The following is a 19438-nucleotide window of genomic DNA, read 5'->3' on the forward strand; positions in this document are numbered from 1 at the left end:
CAGACCCACAGCCCTCATCCACCACCCCACCGATATCCCAGCTCCTCTGCTTACCTGAGGGTTTTCCTTTGCATGTCCTCATCTGTGATGCCATGGTAGACCAGGGTCTCATTCCACACAGGGTTACGGGTGTTGCGCAGTGTCTTCGTTCTCAGCTTATTTGACTATGGCATCAAACCAAAACAGAGTATAATTACATCCCTGAAGTCCTCACCATGGAAATTTAGGTTCCTGGCACAGGAATGTAAATTAGACGCTCCATCACCTCTGGCTCACAAGAGGTGGTTTGACATGGAGGACTTTGGAGGACACCACCACTTCCTGCTGAGGCTGTCATGCTGGCAAGCCATCAGCTTCAAGTGAGCATCATCAACCCAACAAGTGGACCTTTATGCAAGGCCCAGGGACTCAGTTGCCCGCAGCGGCCAGGGCAGCCTTCCCCACCCGGCTTTTTTCACTGACTGGGATCTATTCCCTCAAGGACACTTGTACAAGAAAAAGCTGCACCGGGCGGGCTGTGCGGGACTTGGGGAACGGCTCCGATTGCCTAAAGGAGATGACCAGGAAACGAGGAGCTCTGTCACTTGTTCACGTGTTTCAAGAGCACATGTGCTAAATCAAAAATTAAAAGATAGATGAGCAAACAAGAGAGCAATAGAAATCAAAGCGATTCCCAAGATCATGGCACCGTGATTTACTCTGCACATGACCAGAAAGTGCCCGCTCATAAAACAAACCTGTAAATCTAACAGTTTTATTATCAGCTTTTCTCCTTGTGTTACATTTGGTTCGTCTGAGCAAAACTCTGCTGCAGGAAAGTGCTCCGACACCCCTTGGGCACTGGGCCAGCGGTGGTCAGCCCTTCCTCAAAGGTTTCCTCACTGAGATCAGCTTAACTGGGCTGAGGAGTAAGATTTCCAGAGCTTTCTTGGATGGGAGGGTAGGGATTAACTATTGAATAAACTCTGAGTGATTTCTTCACAGCTCTAAGGAGAACACACTGCAGCTTCAGAACAAACGGGTCTCTCAAACCCCAGTAATCATTAGATTTTCTGTCAGATGCTTTGCGATGCATTAACAGTGTCACCTCCTCCACAGTGCCCCTCCATCCCTAAGAAGATCCTGTCTGCAGGATAAGCTGTTCCTCAGGCACAGGAGAGGTTCTGCAAGCATCATCACTTTTCAGAGATACCTCCTGGGTAAATTAGTAGCAGTGAGCAACCGCACAACCGCACAGAGAAATCAAGAGGAGAAAGTCTGACGCAAAGTAGGGACCTCGGGGGGTTTTGAGAAACCTCTGCTCCATCCCCAACTCAAAATGCACCCAAACCGGGCAAAGCCTCACCTTGCTGGCTCCAGGCAGGAGGTGCAGTTTGACATAGGGATCTGCCAGGCCATTTGAATCCATCGGCTTTAAGCCCTAAAAGATAATAATATTTGGTGAATGAATGATCGTTAAGCAGAGATAAGGAAGACAAAAAACTACCTATGAAGTAACTCAGTAAAGAGAAAAGTTCAGCAAGCCAAGAGCCTCGTTCTCTGCCCCAAGTAGGTATGGGTGTTCTGATGTGTGAAAAAAACAGACCCACACGAGGAAAAGCCCCACAGACCTCACTTTCCCAGCCAGAAGCCTTAGCTGGGCTGGGTCTCTGCCAGTGGCCACGCTGCTTCCAACCCATTGGTGCTGCGATCAGATGGGCTTTAATCAGTAAAAGAAGGGGGAAAGGGACCACTTACTTTGGCCCTGATGAGGGTGCAGTGCAGGGAGCTGTTCTCCTGGTCGTAGAGCAGGCTGAACTCCAGCGCTCCCAGGGTAGCTGACAGCAGGAGAGAGGAGGAGTTGGAAATAGGACTTCATTAAAATCCCAGCCAATAACCGTGTTTAGTCACCCCTGATTAGTAGTAATTAGAAAGATTTGTAGTTCAAATGTAAAAGCCGTTTAATGCATGTGAGACTGCACTGGCATCAGCCAAACTGCCACACAAATCCAGCCAGACCCATCAGCTCTGGCCATCAAAGCATTACAAAGGTGGAACTGCCCAGGGAGGGCAGCCTGGGGCTTTTGAGCTGACTTAAACGTTCACCAGGCAACGGAGGATGTAACCCTACAAACCCTTCTGAGGGCAACACCACCCCAGGACCACCCTGAGAAGGTGTGGCAGCTCAGTTTCTCCTCCCAAGCCTTGGGGCTTAGCGTTTGGCTCCTGCTTTGACGTGTTGGAAACCAGCTCACACTTGTCTTCACGTGCTCACCAGGAAAAGATCACAGGGATGAAGAGTTAGCACAGAACCTCAACTGGCTCCACCTGCTCCTATCCGAGCATGATTTCTGCACCCCGTCTGGGCACAAAGCAGCTCTTCCCATCCTGGGTGGGAACAGGCTGGACAGGGGAGCACTGCCCTGCCACAGACACCCACCCACACGCAGCAGATATCTTTTTAGGGGAGCAAAGGATTGAACACCAAGGTCTCATTGCATAAAAGAATTGAAGCCAGCAAGCCTTTCCACAGACAGGTCCTAAGGATTCTTCCTGCAGCAAAGGATGCTCTGATGGACAGAGGCAGCTGCTTTCGGGACTCAAATTCGGAAACAGGAAAGTTGCGTGAGCACAGAGTCTAAACCATCAATGTCAGAGCTCAGTAATTTGGTGCAAAACCGACTGAAGATCCCATGAGCTGTGCTGAACTGACCAAGCAGGGACCTCAGCAGACCCTGCCCTGGCTCCGAACCCCATCTGGAAGCAGCATTCCCTGAGGACTCTCCCTGCCAGAGACCACGCGAGTCACTGCCCCACAGCAACCACCTCAAAACCCCCAGGTTTCCCGAACAAACCGTTCCCTCCTCTCCGCCAGGCGCCCTGGGTACGTACTGCCTTCATCAGAGTCGTAGCTGTTGGCATCCTCCTCCTCTTCCTCCTGCGGTGGCTGCCGTAGCGGGGCAGCAGGCGCCGGTGGGACAGCGGGGGGCTGCTGGAAGGCGGGGGGCTGCCGGGCTGGCCTCTCCTCTCTGGCAGGGGGCACGCCGTAGCCCCCTCCTCGCTCCTCCCTGGCAGCAGCACGGGCTGGCTCTGCGGGTCCCAGCAGTGGGCTGGCTGTGAGAGGGACCCCATTAGCCCCCAACTTGCTCTGCCCCCCAGCCCCTCGCAGGCAGCTGAGTTTTACCTTGTTGTCTCTCCGGGAACCGGCCAGCCACCCCGGGATCCGGTCTTCCTGCTGCTGGCGGAGCTGGGGATGGATACAGCATCACCAGGGCGTTCGCCTGAGCGATGCCCTCCATCTCTCACCCAGCACCAACGCAAGAGTGGTCCCTGCCCACAGCAGGGCATTAGGGTGTCCCTCCCAGGGACTGAGCATCCTGGCTGCATCCCCATCGCATCCTACCTTGGGATGCCGCTGGACCAGGACCAGGAGCAGAGCTGCCAGCGGCTGGCGGGGGCGGCCGTTGGGCTTGCAGGGAGTTAGTCCGCTTCACGCCTGCAAGGAGAAAGGAGAATCAACAGCGGCGTTTCGGGCTTCAGGGGCTTTGCCTGTTTATGGAGAGTGTTACAGCTGGAATGGGCCAAGGAAGGGCAGCCAGAGAGAGGTTTGTCTCATGGATGAAGGTGGTGACTGCTGAGATGAAGGTGCAGCCCAGGCTGGAGCAGGAAGCATTTCACTAGGGGGACCTCGTGCCACACCGATCTGCCTGCGAAAGCAGGAGAGGTGGAACAAGGATGGATGGATGTGGTTGCAGCGAGGCACTGGGCTGAGCTGGCAGGTGAACAGACCCATAAGCATCACTGCGATGCCCATCACACCCCCATCCACCTCAATGCCCAACCAGCAGCAACGCTCCAAGGCCACCACTGCACAGCATCCCCCAGAGCGCACACACATCGCGAGGCAGAGATGGGGCACAGGTGCACCCTCACAAGGGTTATCCACCCAAACATGAATTAAAACACTGGCTCCTCACAGCAGAAGCCTGGGCAGCCCTGAATGCCCCTCTCCAGACATGAGCCAGCTATCCTGGTGTTGAACATTCCTTTGTTTCCCAAGGAGTTAGAGGACTGGAACGTTTTCCAGCCATCTTTAGCTTTACCAATTACATTTGTAAGCTCAGCGCCTAAATAAAAAGTGGTCTGCAAAGTGCTTTTCCCTCTCTTCTGGAGGCACCTGAGGAGGATCCAAGCCCCACTGAATGCTCTCACAGCCATTTAGAATAGCTTGGACCACATCAAGTTTTCACGAAGCAAGAAACAACGCCCCTAACCAGGCCCCCACCAGCTAAGCACGGGCTCCCACAGGCAGGGCTGGTCCGTGCCTGCTCCTTTAGCAGAGAATCGTGGAGCACACGCCTGCCCCAGCAGCGAGGAAGGGCACAGCAGCACAAACGATGTTTTTACGTTGGGTCCCAACTCGATTACATTTCATCACTACTTGAAATTAGCCTATTAAGCACTGAGCCCACGCTTTTTTCCACCTGCAGTTCTCACACTGTATATGCGACTTCTCAAATTTATGGCCTTCCATGGGTCATAAGATGCTTTTTTTTGCAGGGGAAAGCACAGCAGGATACTGCTTTTCCTCCTTATACGCAGAGAGGAGATGGGGATCTCCCTTCATGCATCCTCCCAATCCCAGCAACAGCCTGGATCTCCCCACCGGCAAACCCCACAGAGCAGTGAAAAACAACAGGTAAGCAGCGGAAGAATCACAGAACGGTTTAGGTTGGGAGGGACCTTAAAGATCACCCAGTTCCATCCCCCTGCCATGGGCAGGGACACCTCCCACTGGATCAGGGGCTCCAAGCCCCATCCAACCTGGCCTTGAACACCTCCAGGGTTGGAGCAGCCGCCACTGCTCTGGGCATTACAATTTCTTTGTAATGTCTAACCTAACTCTTTCCTCTTCCAATTTAAAGCCATTTCCCTCATTTTATCGCTCCATGCCCTTGTAAGAAGTCCCTCCCCAGCTTTCCTGTAGCCTCCTTCAGGTACTGGAAGGCAGCAAGCACCAACGCTCAGCAGCATGAAATCCCTCAGCATCACTTAGTGCTGCAGGTCAAGCAGAGACAACCCTTGCACGGCTGCTGGCCCTGCGCCCCCCAGCTCTCCCTCTCCTCCCAAGCAGAAGAGCAGCTCTCACCAGGGCTCCTGCTGACCCCGCTCTCGGCAGCGTAGTCGTGGCTGTCGGCATCCTCACTGCCGCACGGGCCCTGCCTGCCCTCGGCTGGCTTACGGCCGGGCGCTGCGTGGCTCTCCCGGGCAGCTGCCGTCACGTCGCTGCCTGCCGGGAGAGCAATAAAGGCAGTGAGGCTCACACTCCAACCGCTCATCTGTCCCCAAAACCAGCCACGAGAGGAGCCGCTTGGGTGATGCCCGGTCTGGGTGCCAGCAGGAGGAGGATGAGGGTAGAGATGGCCACTGCAGCATGACTCCTAGAGCATCGAGGACTGCCAACCATCCACCACCTGTGGGGCAAGAGGAGGGCTCTGCACCACCAAACCTGCCCGTGGTGGCTGGGAAAGCCCAAAGAATACAACAAACCATGAGGACACCAGGAGACACAAGAGCCCCACAGGAAAACAAGGACTGAGGCATCCATCATCCAGTCCTCAGCGCTCATCAAACCCCTAATGCCATCACAGCTTTACAGTCCCCGGGACAGGAGGATGATATTTTCTTTTTGCTGATCATCTTCCATTTATTAGTGAGACAACAGTGACAGCTGCCTCTGCCCCTCATTTCCATCCACCCAGCAGCAGCCACCCCAGCAGATAAATCCCAGCCGCACACACCAGGGTGCCGAGACCGCTTTCTGGTGATAAATTGCAACCCACCGATGTGATGGAAAAGGTCTCGGCGCTCACCTGGCTTGTGGCGGAGACGCCAGGTATAAATCTTTGCTGTGACATAAATGGGATGTTTATCCTTGGTTGGGCTCTCAGGGTCACCGGGCACAAGGAAAAAGTAAAACGCAACAGAGACTGCAGGTGGGGGAGAGGAGGGAGGTAAAAATGCTGTGATGCTGAAGGGAAGAGGGAAAATGAGCAACCACACCGAGGAGCCCCACGGTGCAGAAATAGCGATGCGATAAATAACTTTCCAAGTGAGCTTTAGGAAAATCACGGGCACATCAGGAGCATGCTGATCACCAGGAGGAACCTGTGGAGCCTAACACACCTCCCCAACTTGCAGGCAAGCCAGCAGCTTAATAAAAGCAGCCTGTTATGGGGCCAGGAATCTTAACGGCACCAGTTACCATTGCAATTAAATAGGCTTAATTAAGTGGTTTCCCCAAGTGCTGCCGTGTGGGAAGATGAAGATCATCACTTGGTACAACCAGGCTGGGCACAGCTTTGCCAAGGCTCAGCTGGAGCCTCCCACCAGTGCTGTGAGCTGAGTTCGGGTACCTCCACATCACCACACGGACACACGCGGGATGCATCCCCATCGCAAGCATCACCGCAGAGTGGAGGGAGCACAGCTCAGCATAAGGCTGTGCCACCCACCTCGGCCACTGAGATGCCGCCTGCCTGCAGCCCTCTCTGCAACCCAACCAGGAGCGAAGCCCCTGGCAGCCACGACTCAGCTGCAGGAACAGCCTCTAAAACCTCCTGAGCGCCGCCAGCCGTCTGCCAGCCGGGTTCTCGCTGCCACAACAGACTCTGGGCTAAAGGAAAGGTGGGATGGAGGGGACTGCTTGGGGGGCAAGGCTGTGTCCTCAGCCCCCAGCTGCCTCTTTCACGCAGCTGAGGAAAGGCAGAGGAAGAGGAAGGTTTGCAGCCTCATCATCGCCTGTGCGGGAGCAGCAAAAGGCAAAGTCGGGTAACCTCATCACCTCTGATGATGAACTGTGAAAATAGGGGCTATTATCAAAATGAACCCCCAGCAGCACAGCCGGCTTTGGAGAAGCGGGAGCCCCGATTCTGGCTCCTGCTGGCACCAGCAGCAGCATCCAAGGGATGAGGGTCCAGAGCAGTGCAAGGCACGTATGAGGTTAGAAACCGGTGAGCCCTGGCAAGGAACGTAGCTTCACTCCTGTAAGCAGGAGGCACCGATTGCTGCCGCTGAACGCAGCCCTTTCAGCCAGCATCGCTATTAAACGTGATGTAGGCAGAGACTCAGGGGGCTGCGAGTGCCGGGAGGGGAGCAAAGCACAACCATAAAAAAACTTACTGCTGCGTCCCCCCTTGCTCCGCTACCCGTGCCCAGCACAAGCCTGGGTGCAGGGCACCAGGAGCTTCCGTGTGGGAAACCCAACACGGCCAGAGCAGCTCAGCTGTTCCATCCCTCGCCAACGCACACGAGCGCCCTGTGGGCCTCCTGAAGTTTCCATGGGAGGTTTTCTAAGGATTGCCGTTAAATAACCAGAAAAACACCCGTCAATCAGCATCAGGAAATGACACCTACAGAGGCAATTCTGCTCAGCGCTTTAAATTGCAGCGTTTCAGCCCAGGCGTGTGCGGTAGGTGGGGAAGCCCCAGAATAACTTGGTTCCCGCGCAGTGGGTGGCAGCAGCAAGAAGAGGTCCTGCCTGCAGCCTCTGGCAGGAAAACACCGTGGGGAGAGGAGGGAAGGAGAGTGGGGGCTCAGCACAGGCGGCACCAAGGCAGCGGCACAGGGGAGGGTGCAAACGCCAGTGCTTACCATCAGAGTCCAGTTCGGCCGGTGGCCCGGCGTCCGCCTGGCCTTGGGGGCACAAACAGAGCAAGAAGCAGTGAAGCCACAGCCCGCCCGCCCCACCAATGCCAACCCAGGCTGTGCTGCCACTCCTTCCCCTCGTTTCCTTTCTTATTTTTTCTTCTACGCTTCTGAATCATTGTATTCATACCCGGGCACTGCCTAAACCCCCAGCTGGGCACCCCCAGGTCCCAACCCAGGGCTGCCTGGTTTGAGGATGTCCCTGCAAACCCAGACATCCTGACAGCCTGGAAAAAGCTTCGGCAGGCAGGGAGAGCAGTGGGATAATCTCTACACCCTTCAGAAAACAAAGCGGCAGCTACACAACTGCTTTGGGTGCTTTCTGCTAGGGCTCCCCCCTTGCAAACGATGGAAAGGAGACCCAGGGCGATGCTGGCGGGATCCTGCCCCTTGCACAGAGGGAGGGGGTCAACACCCCGCTGTCACCTACCTCGGGTGGGCGCACGGGAGGGGAGTTTTTGGTCCTGGGCAGGCGGCTCTGATGGGCTGGGCTCACTTGGGGCTTGGGGTCCCTTGTTCTTGCTGATAGGCATCGGCTGGGGCAGCATTTGCTTAGGCAAACCCTTGAAGAACCAGGCACCGGAGCGCTTCCACACCTGGGGGTGCAAGCAGCAGGGTGGAACTCGCATCTCAGGGGCATCCTGGGTGCCAACCTGTCAGCCTTCATCCCCCAGGGTCTGCCTCCGGAATGCAACGCCGAGGACATGCACCCCCTCATCCCCTTGCCCCACAGGAACCCCACAGCCCCTCCTGATGATTAAATAACTCTTCAGTTTTCACACACTGTGGGTGGCCGGGAGCCGATCTCTGCCCACAAGAGCCTCTTCAATGCCAAGACTTTGGTTTTGAAGGGGGGAAAAAATGGTATTTTATCTAGAAAATAAGCTCATCCTCTAAGTATCAGACTCAAGTAGCTGGTCAAGGCTTGACATTGCTGGGGGACAGGCTGAAAGTCCGCGGGAGCATCTCCAGCAGTCTGGAGCTGGTCTGGTCCTGGAGTGGGGACAGTGCACAAGGGCAGGGATCACATTCCCACTCCGGCCTGAGGAACACCCAGGGCAGGAGAAGCACCTGGGCTGCCACGCTCACCTCTCGCTGCTCGCTGCAGATCTTGCAGAGCCAGATGGCGTGGGGCCGGCTGTTGGTGGTCTCCACTCCGCACTTGGTGCAGACGTTCTACAGAGAAAGCAAAGCACCAGGTGGCAGTGGGGCCGCCACAACCACCGAAAGGTCCCCCATCACACCAGCATCACCCTTGGGAGTGCAAGGTTAATGAGAGCTGGCTAACGAGAGCTCTCCTAGCACAAAGTCAGCAATGGTAGGAAGCCCCAGGGACGTCTCCCGGGGTGACATGTGGAAGGATGCCGGCAATCGAAACACACAGTGAAAGACTGAGGTGCCCATTTTTGCACCAGAGAGGATGCGTGGGTCTGAGGGGCTGTGCCTGGCCACAGGTCCCTGGGAGATGATGCCTCACCTTCTTGCAGTCCTCGCAGACGACGCAGGCGGATCCCCGCGGCCCCAGCTGCTCCCCGCAGAGGATGCAGCGGTTCACCCCATCTCCCAGCACGCTCCGGCGCATGTCTTCCAGCCGGGTCATGAGTCGCCTGGCAGAGAAAGGGGATGGGGCTGTGAGCAAAGGCATCACTTGGCCAGGATGCAGGGATGCTGCTCCCAAAGGGGCAGCTGCTGCCTTTGGTCCTCCTTCTGCTGGTGCAGCTTCCAGCAAAGCCTCTCTTTTCCAGCTACAGGAACGCAACCATGGGACAAGATACATCCCAGGGGACTTGTTGAAGTATTATATTCCCCTATAGCCATGGATGTTGCCAAAGCGTGGATATTGGTCCCAGCTCCCACATACACACACATGCATAAAATCCATCCAAGTTGGCACCTTTGCACAAAGCAGTTTGAACAACAATGAAGCAGCTCTTCCCCAAACCTTTCCACCCAGTCCCAGCGACTGCCTACAGAGGAGCTGCAAGAGGCGATCTTGGAAGGGCTCTGGTGGGATGACTGAATGAATTAATTGGTTTTCTCATTTGCTTAGGAAAAACGTTGCATATAATTTACTTCAAGGATATTCTCAGCCCTTTGAGTGAAATGCAAAAGCCCACTGGAGAGCAGGCTATAAAAACACATCTGTTTTCCTGCAAAGGTAAAAAAAAAAAAAAAGAAACAACAGTTAAGCAACTTTTGAGAAAAACGGCAGTGGTAAAAGCAGTTTGCAAGGCAGGAGAAGGAGCGAGCTGCCTGCCGAGCATCCAAGGGCTGGCAGCGAGTTGTGAGCTCAGTTAACCCAGAATCCTGGCCCTAAAAATAGCACTAGAAGGGAAAAAGGATGCATTATTTATGCCACTCCGTGAGGAAGGAGAGGGAATGAAGAAAAGGAGGAGGAGACCCAAGCCCACCAGGGAGAGCGGGAGCCCCCCTCACCCGCAGGGTTGCCATCCCCTCCCACAGCAGCCTGACCCAAATCTGACCGAGCCATTAACACGATGTGCCATAAAAACCACTCGACGTTTAAAAGACATTTTCCCACACGTCTGACGACAGTTCCAGATTTATGACAGCTCAGCTGCCAGCACTTTGGAATCGCTCATAAACAATATATGAGCTCCCCTCTACATACAGTGGCTCTGCAGTGGCTCTCCAGATGCTCCCAGGATAGCTGGAATCCATGGACTACACGTGGAAAATCACAGCGTTATTGTACATGGGTGCTTGATAAAGGAATAGCAGTAAGAAGGGGAAAAATAAAGCATTGTGGAACATGTAACCTATTCCAGTTCATAAAATGCCCCACTGGAAGCTCACTGCATCTCAAAGTGCATCATCAGCCACTGAGTCAAACCCAAAAGGGGGATGCAGCTCCATGACTCAGCGTACGTTACCCAAGAAAAGCTGCATTATTACAACCTCTCATTTAGGTGGAAGACATCAGCCGTGCTAAAACCCACTGAGGAATTTCCCTCTCCTCCTCCTCACACAGAGGCTGATCTCCCTGGGCTTAATTGTGCTCGGGGCACCTGCGCTGCTGACGTGGAGGAGCCTCCTGATGGTTATAACAAACCCGCAGCCCATTCCCAGCAAGGAGAGGAGAAAGCCGGGCTGGGCAGCCAGCAGAGCCAGACAGAACCAGCAGTCAGGAGAACTCGCTATGTTCACAGCTATGGTGTCACCAGACGGCAGATGGGCGAGCTTGCAAGTTCCTTCAGTCTTCATCATCCGAAGTTTCGGCAGCGACATGACCACGGGCTCCCTAAATAGAGCAGTTCTGTTCTCCACCTGAGCTAGTTTGTTTCCTGAACAAAACAGGTCTTGTTGACAAATAACATCCCTGGACCGCTGTGAAGAGCTTTAATGCTTTTCTACTTTGCTCTTAACAGGGAAGCTATCTGCCAGCCTAACTGCCCGCTCCAGCTTTATTCCCAACGTAGCTGCCAACCCCTGCCCTTGAGCATCTGCTTAGTGCTTTCCAGATGATCCAGAGGCGATTTCTTCCTACGGAATAAGTCAGCTGCTAGAGCCACCATCCATTCCCGGTACCTTCCCAAGCTCTGCGGCTGACACACCTTGCCGCAAAACACGGAGGTCGCGGTGATTTCAAGAGGGCTGCGTCATCCCATAAACTCCCAGCCAACACTGAGCATTATTCCAATTAAAACCTGGAAACTGGCCGTTCCCCAAGTATTTCTTATTTGAATGAAAGGAATCACACCACGGTTGTTCCCAGCCCATGTCCCACCACGTGCAACGCAGGGTCCCCATGAAGAGCCCCCAGCAGCAAATAACCAACAACATCCATCTCCTGTCACAGCTCATCGCTCCCATTTCAGCAGTGGAAACATTTTTTGGGGCAAAATCTTGGTTTTCCTAGCAGGAAAGCACAAGTACAAGCCTGTGTCTTTTGCAATTCCCCTGCTGAGCTGCAAAAGCTCAGCTCCAAAAGGAGCGGCTTCCAGTTGGAAATCTGCAAGCCCAAACAAACTTATTATAGAAACCAGAACAAATGGCACAATCAAAGTGGAAAAAAAAAAAAAAAAAAAGAGCCTTTGCATTTCAAGAGATTCATTATTTAACTGCAAAATCTTTCCCAGCCTCTCATTTACCAGAAGCAGCTCCTTAAGAGCTTTTTTTTAACCAGTGGAAGAGCTTCAGCAGTCAGTACACACACCTGTGGCACCAGTTCCAAACGAAGCACTTTTGCCTAATTAAAATATCCATTCAAGCCAGAGAAATTGGGCTTTTTTTTTTGCTGATGCCAACGCTGCAGTGAGAGAAGCGTATAAAAAGTTACAGTAGGAGCGTATAAAAAGTTAAAGTCCTGGCATGAACTCTGCAGAAAGGAGGACGACTTGGGAAAGGGGGTACTGCATCGAGACCCACAGGCTGGGAAGCTCCTAATTAAGGTGATAACTGGGAGTAAAAAGCCAAGCTTGCCCTTCAACTTCATCCAGCACCACGCTGCACGCGTGCCAAAGCCCCGTGCATGGACTGTTTGCCTACCAATAACCAGAGGGATGCCCTGCTCTTGCCCATGTAGCAGCCAACAACAAGCTTTTTGCCTTCCCAAAAGCTTTTCTCTCCCCTAGATATCATTTGTTTCTTATTTTTATTGCCCATAAGCCAGCCAGCCAATTCATCACTCTCTCTTGCGTATCCCTAGAACTACTGCAGCATCTTCCTTACCATTATGTGCACATCAAAGTGCCCATCCCTCTGGCCCCTGTAAGACTTCAAAGAGCAGGAAACATGCTTCAAATTGTTAAAATAAGAGGAAAAAAAACCCAACGAGAGGAGTAATTGGAGCTGGTCGCAGGGAGCTGGCTAAGCCCAGCACCCAGGAGCATCACCGCTCCTCTAGGAGAGGAAGAGCATCCATCATCTGCCACAGAGGTACGTGTTAGTCACTGACGGGAACAAAACATAAGAGCCAGGTGATACGCTATATCTGAAATGCTTAACACGCACCTGAGATGATAACAGCAATAAAACAGTACCCTGATAATATAATAACTGCCTGGTGCCATAAATACGGTTCGGAAGAGAAAGGCGAGCAGTGTCTGCACAGCAAAGGCTGGTGGGAGACCTCCCCTGCCCACCCCCAGGAGCCTCGATGCATCTCTTGTGATTTCGGGCAGGAGGAGGGTCCCACAGGGGTGCAACAAAGTCTGCTCGTCAGGTTGAGGGACCATCTCGGGCCGGGCTGGATCCTAGGTAGGAGAGAAACCTGCAGTGCTACAGCATCAGCATTTTCTGCTGTGCCAGGATCAATCCAGAGAGGGACAGAAAGCCACTGGCATTAAGTGCTGATGATCTCAAGAAACAAGACTTAACAGCAGGGCAGGCACGCAAGAATTTGTCGTGTTTAAATATTCATCGCCACTCTGCAGAAATGAATGGCTAAAGATGCACCTAATGGGTTTTCAACTTCATCAGGGAGGATGTTTAATGCTGCAGACAAAGAACTGCTGCACAGGGGTGGGAGAAGGACCTGACCTGCCATGAAGGATCTGGTCCAGGACTAGAGGCTCCCCAGCCCAACGCAGGAACAGACTCAGCGACCACTTACGTGGCAAAAAAATTCAAATAAAACACAAAGGAGGTCAGAAACTGCCTCCAGAATTAAGCACTGACTTGCCTCCATGGGGAAATCATGCGCCTTAAAGAGCTGAATATTAAATTAAGGCTAATTTTAATGGTATAAAAGAGACAAGAAAAGAAGCCAAGCTACAGATTAAAGAAAATATAATTAAAATCAGGATGAAAAATTAGAAGCTATTTCCTTCCTTTATAAGCGCATAGGTAACTAAAGGTAAAGCATCATTTAAGCTTTTACAGGTCAACTTGCAAAGCTCATCCTCTGCTGAGAGCCCTCACCACGGAAGGAGGATGCCCAAAGAGGCCAGGGATTCATGCATTTCCAAGTACGCAGTGCCACGCTAGGGCATCACTCCAGGTGCTCGCTGCCTCCTGCAATGTGTTACACCACAGTTGTTACTTTGCAAGCCTATTCCACTTGCAGAAATGAGAGAGGAGGGGGTTCTGGGAGGAAAAAAAAACCCACAAAAATTCAAGGAGCGTGTGAGCTGTCTTCTGGACATGAATTAACCTCATCTCTCCTAGAAGCTGGCATCTCAGGAGACATTTCTGCCTGCCTCCAGCAGCTACCCTGCCCTTCCTGGCCCCTCTTTTTATTTTTGTGTTGTCTGAACACGAGGAAGAAAATAGGAGACTGTGGTCCCCAGAGAGCATCTCTGCTGCCGGCCACCGAGGTTAATGACTTAATCCCCTGTGACTTCAGCCATCTGCTCCAGCATTATGCATGTGTCATCCCAGCAATAAACAGCCAAATTAAAATGCAACCCTGCTTGATAGCTGGTCCCCTCGGAAGAAAGGTGAGGGGCTGTGACCCAAGGGGAGACAGTCAAACCATCGCACTTTTAGAGGGGGCTGGAGGGAAGGGAATAGCTGCACCCAGGCAGAGGCACGGCCAGACCCAAGACCATGTGTCACATCACCCCTGGGAAACCAGCTCCATGCCGCAAGGCACTCTCCAGAAATGAAAATTTCTAACGTTGGGTGGTTTAAGATAGTTTCTTCGATGCTGAGAGCACAGTGGACCTCATCAGGCAGCGGAGCAGACTCAGTGGGTTATTGACGGCACCCAATTATAGGTGCATAACAGAGCCAGTCAGTGCCTCCAGGTGCTCCCAGATCAGCCAGGAGGAACAGGACCTCGTGGACCACAGCTAGAGCATCACCACCACCAGAGCATCACCACCACCAGAGCATCACCACAGCAGGACATGGCACAGAGCTGCCACAGGGACTCCCCAAACACGAGCCCAGGCCAAGAAGGGAGGAAGAAGGGATGAGAATGGACCCGTCCCTCGATAGCTCTGCTGCTTTGCCCTCCGAGCTGTTTGTGCACCAGCTTTCAGCCCCTGCACTGGCCCAAAGGATCATCCTAATCCGCAGGCAGTTGTAAAGTCCTTCATCAACTTACGCCTGAGACACTCTCGCTGTATCACTGTTTAAGACGATTTGAGCTCCTATTATCCTTCTCTGTGCTATGAGACAATGACCCAGCCAAAAAAAAACAACCCACACACCAAAGTGTCCCTGTCCTACAATCCTCATCAGCATCCAGATCACGTATCCCGTGGGCCTCCATCCACCCTCGGTGCTAAAAATACTCCTTTGCTAGATTAATTTGAGCTGGATTTGACACAAAGTCCAATTTCACAAACATCATCTGGACAAGCAGCATCAATTTTCTCCCACCCTGCCCTGGCCAGCCAAGGCAAGGGACTCCTGGGACAACAGATAGAGGAGAGGGGACACAAGAGGGCTCTAATGGATGGCACTAAATGAGGAGAGACTTCAAGGCATGAGGAAGTTCATTTGCAGCCAGCATCCAGCTGTAGACTTCACAATGGCTCAGGCATTCTCTGTGAAGCTCAAATCCACCCCCTCAAACCCATTCACTTATTAAGACAACTCCGAGTGTTTATCGAATGTACCTTCCAAAGGGGGAACACGCTTTGCATCTAAGCTATTCCTTAATTTAGCCCAAAACCAGATTTTTAATGCATATTCTTTCCCCCCAACCCCTATTACGGGAACAGAAAATCCCAGACAACTGCAGAAAATCAGGTTTTTCCAGTGGCAGCTCCCTGGAGTAGCCCAACCAACCGAGGGACACTGTCACAACCACCGCATCCCTGCCAGAGGCCAGCCTGGCAAACCCGGATTATTTTGTAATATAAGGAGCTCCTCTGGATAACGTCCGAGCAGCTCTTGAACGGGCGATTCTGTACGAGACTGATATAGATGCTGTCCCATATTTCTGTAGCTGCACATCCTACAGCTCTTGTTGTGCAAGCCAACAAACACAAAGGAGTTGGCAAGGCTCCTGCTACGCCTACACACAGGAGGCAAATCAGCTGCGACTGCACATCCGCCAGCCTTCCCTTGCTCTACTCCGAGTACGACACGAAGTCCTCCGCCCGGCTTTTTCATGAATGAGGATGAGAAACCTGCTCCGACTCAGCTAAGGAAGGCAAAAGGAGGAGCTTCCCCCAGTTTTCAAACAGCTGCAGGGATGCACAATGCAAAAAAATATATCTCCCCCGCTGCTAAAGTTCATTTAAGCATAAGCCAAAGAGCATCACGTTGGAGAGTAATTATTACCAGGCTGCAAATGGGCAAATGCTGTTTGTAAACACTTTCTGGGAATAAATCACCACCATTCACAGTTACTTTCACCTGGTTTCTGCCAGAAAGCCAGCAAAGCGTTGCATGTCGTAACGCGAGGCAGTGCCAGCCAGGGAGTCCTCTCGCGTCCAGGGGAGCAGAATATCCATGGGGCACACGCCGAGCCCCAGGCAATGCCATATCTCTTCATAGACCTGCTTCTAACAAAGTATTTTTTACTACCAAATATATTTTCCTGTGAGGGTGGGGAGGCCCTGGCCCAGGTTGCCCAGAGCAGTGGTGGCTGCCCCATCCCTGGAGGGGTTCCAGGCCAGGTTGGATGGGGCTTGGAGCCCCTGATCCAGTGGGAGGTGTTCCTTCCCTTGGCAAGGAGTTAGAACTGGATGTGCTTTCAGGATCCCTTCCAACCCAAACCATTCTCTGATTCTATTTCTAAAAAGGAGTAAATAAATCCACCACTTAGGTGGCAACAGGCTGCAGGGACCGAGGAAGACTGTGTGCTGCAGCTGGAACGCCCCATGCCTGCACTGCAAATGCACACTCAATATTTAAGGGTTATTAAGCAGCCGAGGTGATGAATTAAAGCTCCTGCTGTGGTGTGAGCTTTGCAGGAGCAGGCAGGTCCTCTCCCCATTTCACCAAGCAGCTGCCCTGCAGGGCCAAGCGCCTGCTTGCTACCTAAAGCCTCCTCTCAGCTACAAGAGGGGCTTTGACGTTCTCTGAGGCAGCAGAGAGCACAGTTCCTGCCTGGGTCCAAGTATTTTCCCTGCAAGGAAATTAAAAAAAGCAGTCGATGCTTGAGCTCAGCAAGAATCAAATGCTCCTCTCTAATGAGAAAAGGCATGATGCCTGACAAACAGGATTATGGAGATCCCCTCCGGAAAACCATCCCCAGCACAGCAAGTCGATACCTAATTATTAGAATTATTTTATCTGGCACCTTTGCCCAGGCAGGGCAGAGAGGCAGTAAAAAAGCAGACCCGGGCACTCCTCGCTCTCTGCTCCACACCAGGTGCATCAGCACAAGGACGTCCGCAGCGCCCACCAGCGATCACGGTTACCCCACCACGGATGCAACTAGGGCAGCCCCACCAGGAGCTGGTTCCAACGCATGGCTGGGCAGCACTCGCATCTATTCAGCTTCCCAGAAGCTAATTTTGGGGTGGCAGGAGGGATTAACCATCAGGACACGTGGCTGGAGGTGGTGATGGATCCATCCATGTTCCCAAAACAAAACAAAACACTTTTTGGTGAGCCACGGCTTTGCCCACGCTCACAAGTCCTCGAGCTCAGGACCGGGCAAGCAGCATCAGGTTCACTTCCCAAAATGAGACGTTATTAATGATCCCTTCTGGACCAAAAGAAAAAAAATAAAAATCAATGAGACTATAAATTCTCGGTCCAGAACGCAACAGCACGCTGAGCAGCTCCCTCCCCTGCTTACAGGTTCCTCCTGGCCAAGGACCAACGCCAGCTCAAAAAGATCCCCCGCAGGCTCCCTTTCAGGAGAAACACTGCAGTGCAGTAGCTGCTGGCCAGGAAAGCAGCCAAGCGAGGCGCTTTTCCCTTCAAGCACCAGCAAGGCTCAGGTCCCTCTCATCCCACCAGCACAGCGCCAGTGCCACCAGTGCCTTACCCGATGCGCTCCTGCTCCATCTCCTCCATCTTCTCGGCCCGGGCGATGACTCGGTTGATGATCTCCTTCTCCTCATCTGTCAGCTCGTCACCCTTGCGCTGCCGGTCGGGCTGTCCGCCCCGCGCTGCCCAGCCAGCGGGGAGCCTGTGGGGAGAGGGAGGCCAGAGCTTCATCCACAGATCGCGTGTGTGCAATCACACGCGTGTGGCAATAGCCAGGCAACAATTCCCAAGCCCAAGGAAGAAGAGGTACCACACCTCCCCATCCTCCAAGCTCTTTCCTAGCAGGAAGCCCTCACCTGCTAGGTGGAAGCTCTTATTTCCATTTTGGAGGGTTTCATATGGAGAAAACCAATTTCCTTGTCAAAAATACTCTCCTTTTCCATGTTAAGCACCAACAGAGATGGCTCATTTTGCATCCTGTGTCACCCTGGTTTGCCAGTGATCTGCGGTACTGGGGCGATAGCCACAGAAGCAGAAGGGTTTTGGGGTACACTTCATCAAATATAGGAGTTTTTTCCTCTCCTGTCATCATTTCCAAAGATGCTTTTGCACAGCAAGCACAGCCTGGGCAGCAAGCAGCTTTAACCTGGTGACACAGCAACGTCTGCCACTCAACCCTGCAAATTAGCAGCGTTAAAGAAGGACACAAAAGGCAAACATCCCTCCTCCCTTCATCCTTCTGCACATCTAAAGACCTTTCCCAGGTCTTTTCTCTCTGGGCTGAGCAGACTCATGAGGTCTTAAAGCTTAAAATTCATTAAAACCCTGCGCAATCCTTCCCAAAATTAATTGCTTTCTTCTTGCATCCAGGGCAAGTTTTTTTCCTGTCCTCTTAAGACCGTTTGAGTGGCAGGTAAAGAGCAAAAGGCCAAAAAAAGCGAGATACTTACTGCTCCTTCTCACTGCTGGGAGGCACAGGGAAAGAGAGGGAACAAGGATTAGGTGAGAGAAGGAATGAGGAGAGCTCAGCCCAGGCACAGCCAGCGCTCTCCCCACCTCCGGGTGACAGTCCCCAACAGCCCTCTCCATGGATTCCTGCTGCACAACGAGCTCTGAACATGAGCGTTACCCAACCCCTGCATCACCTCGGCATCCAAAACCATCACCCATCCAGCTGGGATGGAGACCTGCCACACAGTGGGATGCAGCATCACTCTGCAAAGCAGCCACGTTGGAGGGCATCAAGACAGAGGGATAGGGCTCCTTATCAGCACAGGGGTGGGTCTATCCCACCACCCTCAGAGGATGGCAAAATGGCAAAACGTCCCCCTCCGATAGCACAAACCCAACTCCCAATGTCCCCAGAGGAGGAACCAGGGTCACTGCATCACCATCACCTCCCACACCAGCGACTCTCCTCTTTCTCGTACCAGCAGCATCCCACATCCCTATCATCTCACCTGGCCCGGAGAGACATGGTCCTGTCGCTGGGGCACATCCACCGGTCAGAGCTGCCACCCACCACCGTGTCAGTCATCGCTGGCTGCCGAGGGGGGACCAGAGATGTGCAGAGTGAGTTTGGGCACAACGGTGCTCCGTGGATGAGCAAACGATGCAGCACACCTGGGAAGTCAATCGCTTTGCTCTTCTGCCCGTGCTCTCTGATAGCACCGATGCCGACAAAGGTAAGCCGGTGGGTTTAGCCAACCTGGAGGGAAAACACAAAACCCAAAAATCACACCATTCAGGGCTTCCTTTTTGGCCTTAAGAGAAGTGAGAGCAGCGAGAGGAGCAGGAACGTCACTTTAGTTGCTGTCTCAATATCACGCATGAGACATAGGAGCCTACAACCCCCGCCCTCCCAGGAGGGCCACGCAGCCGCGCTCAGTGCGGATGTAATTAATGAGATACCTGACCTCACATTAATTATGAGGCTTCAGAGCAGACAGGG

General features: G+C 53.0%; 1 protein-coding gene across 7 annotated transcripts in view; it reads right to left on the bottom strand.

Moving 5' to 3' along the window:
• RPH3A (rabphilin 3A) overlaps positions 1–19438 on the bottom strand; it is a 69972-nt gene that overhangs the window by 8400 nt on the left and 42134 nt on the right. For 3 of the 7 annotated variants that reach the window (XM_054082446.1, XM_054082445.1, XM_054082447.1), the window contains exons 2-15: positions 18948–19195; positions 18438–18452; positions 17546–17689; positions 9164–9293; positions 8776–8862; positions 8117–8282; positions 7633–7674; positions 5129–5269; positions 3383–3475; positions 3164–3226; positions 2872–3093; positions 1738–1817; positions 1346–1420; positions 55–164 (exon numbers count right to left, since the gene is read on the bottom strand). In XM_054082446.1, coding sequence (XP_053938421.1) covers positions 55–164; positions 1346–1420; positions 1738–1817; positions 2872–3093; positions 3164–3226; positions 3383–3475; positions 5129–5269; positions 7633–7674; positions 8117–8282; positions 8776–8862; positions 9164–9293; positions 17546–17689; positions 18438–18452; positions 18948–19024 — 1445 coding nt within the window. In that variant the 5' untranslated portion in view covers positions 19025–19195. The remainder of the gene's footprint in view (positions 1–54; positions 165–1345; positions 1421–1737; positions 1818–2871; positions 3094–3163; positions 3227–3382; positions 3476–5128; positions 5270–7632; positions 7675–8116; positions 8283–8775; positions 8863–9163; positions 9294–17545; positions 17690–18437; positions 18453–18947; positions 19196–19438) is intronic. The other 4 variants (XM_054082450.1, XM_054082449.1, XM_054082451.1 and 1 more) reach the window with 4 other exon arrangements.

Source organism: Cuculus canorus, chromosome 17 (assembly GCF_017976375.1).
Source record: "Cuculus canorus isolate bCucCan1 chromosome 17, bCucCan1.pri, whole genome shotgun sequence".
NCBI lineage: Eukaryota > Metazoa > Chordata > Aves > Cuculiformes > Cuculidae > Cuculus > Cuculus canorus.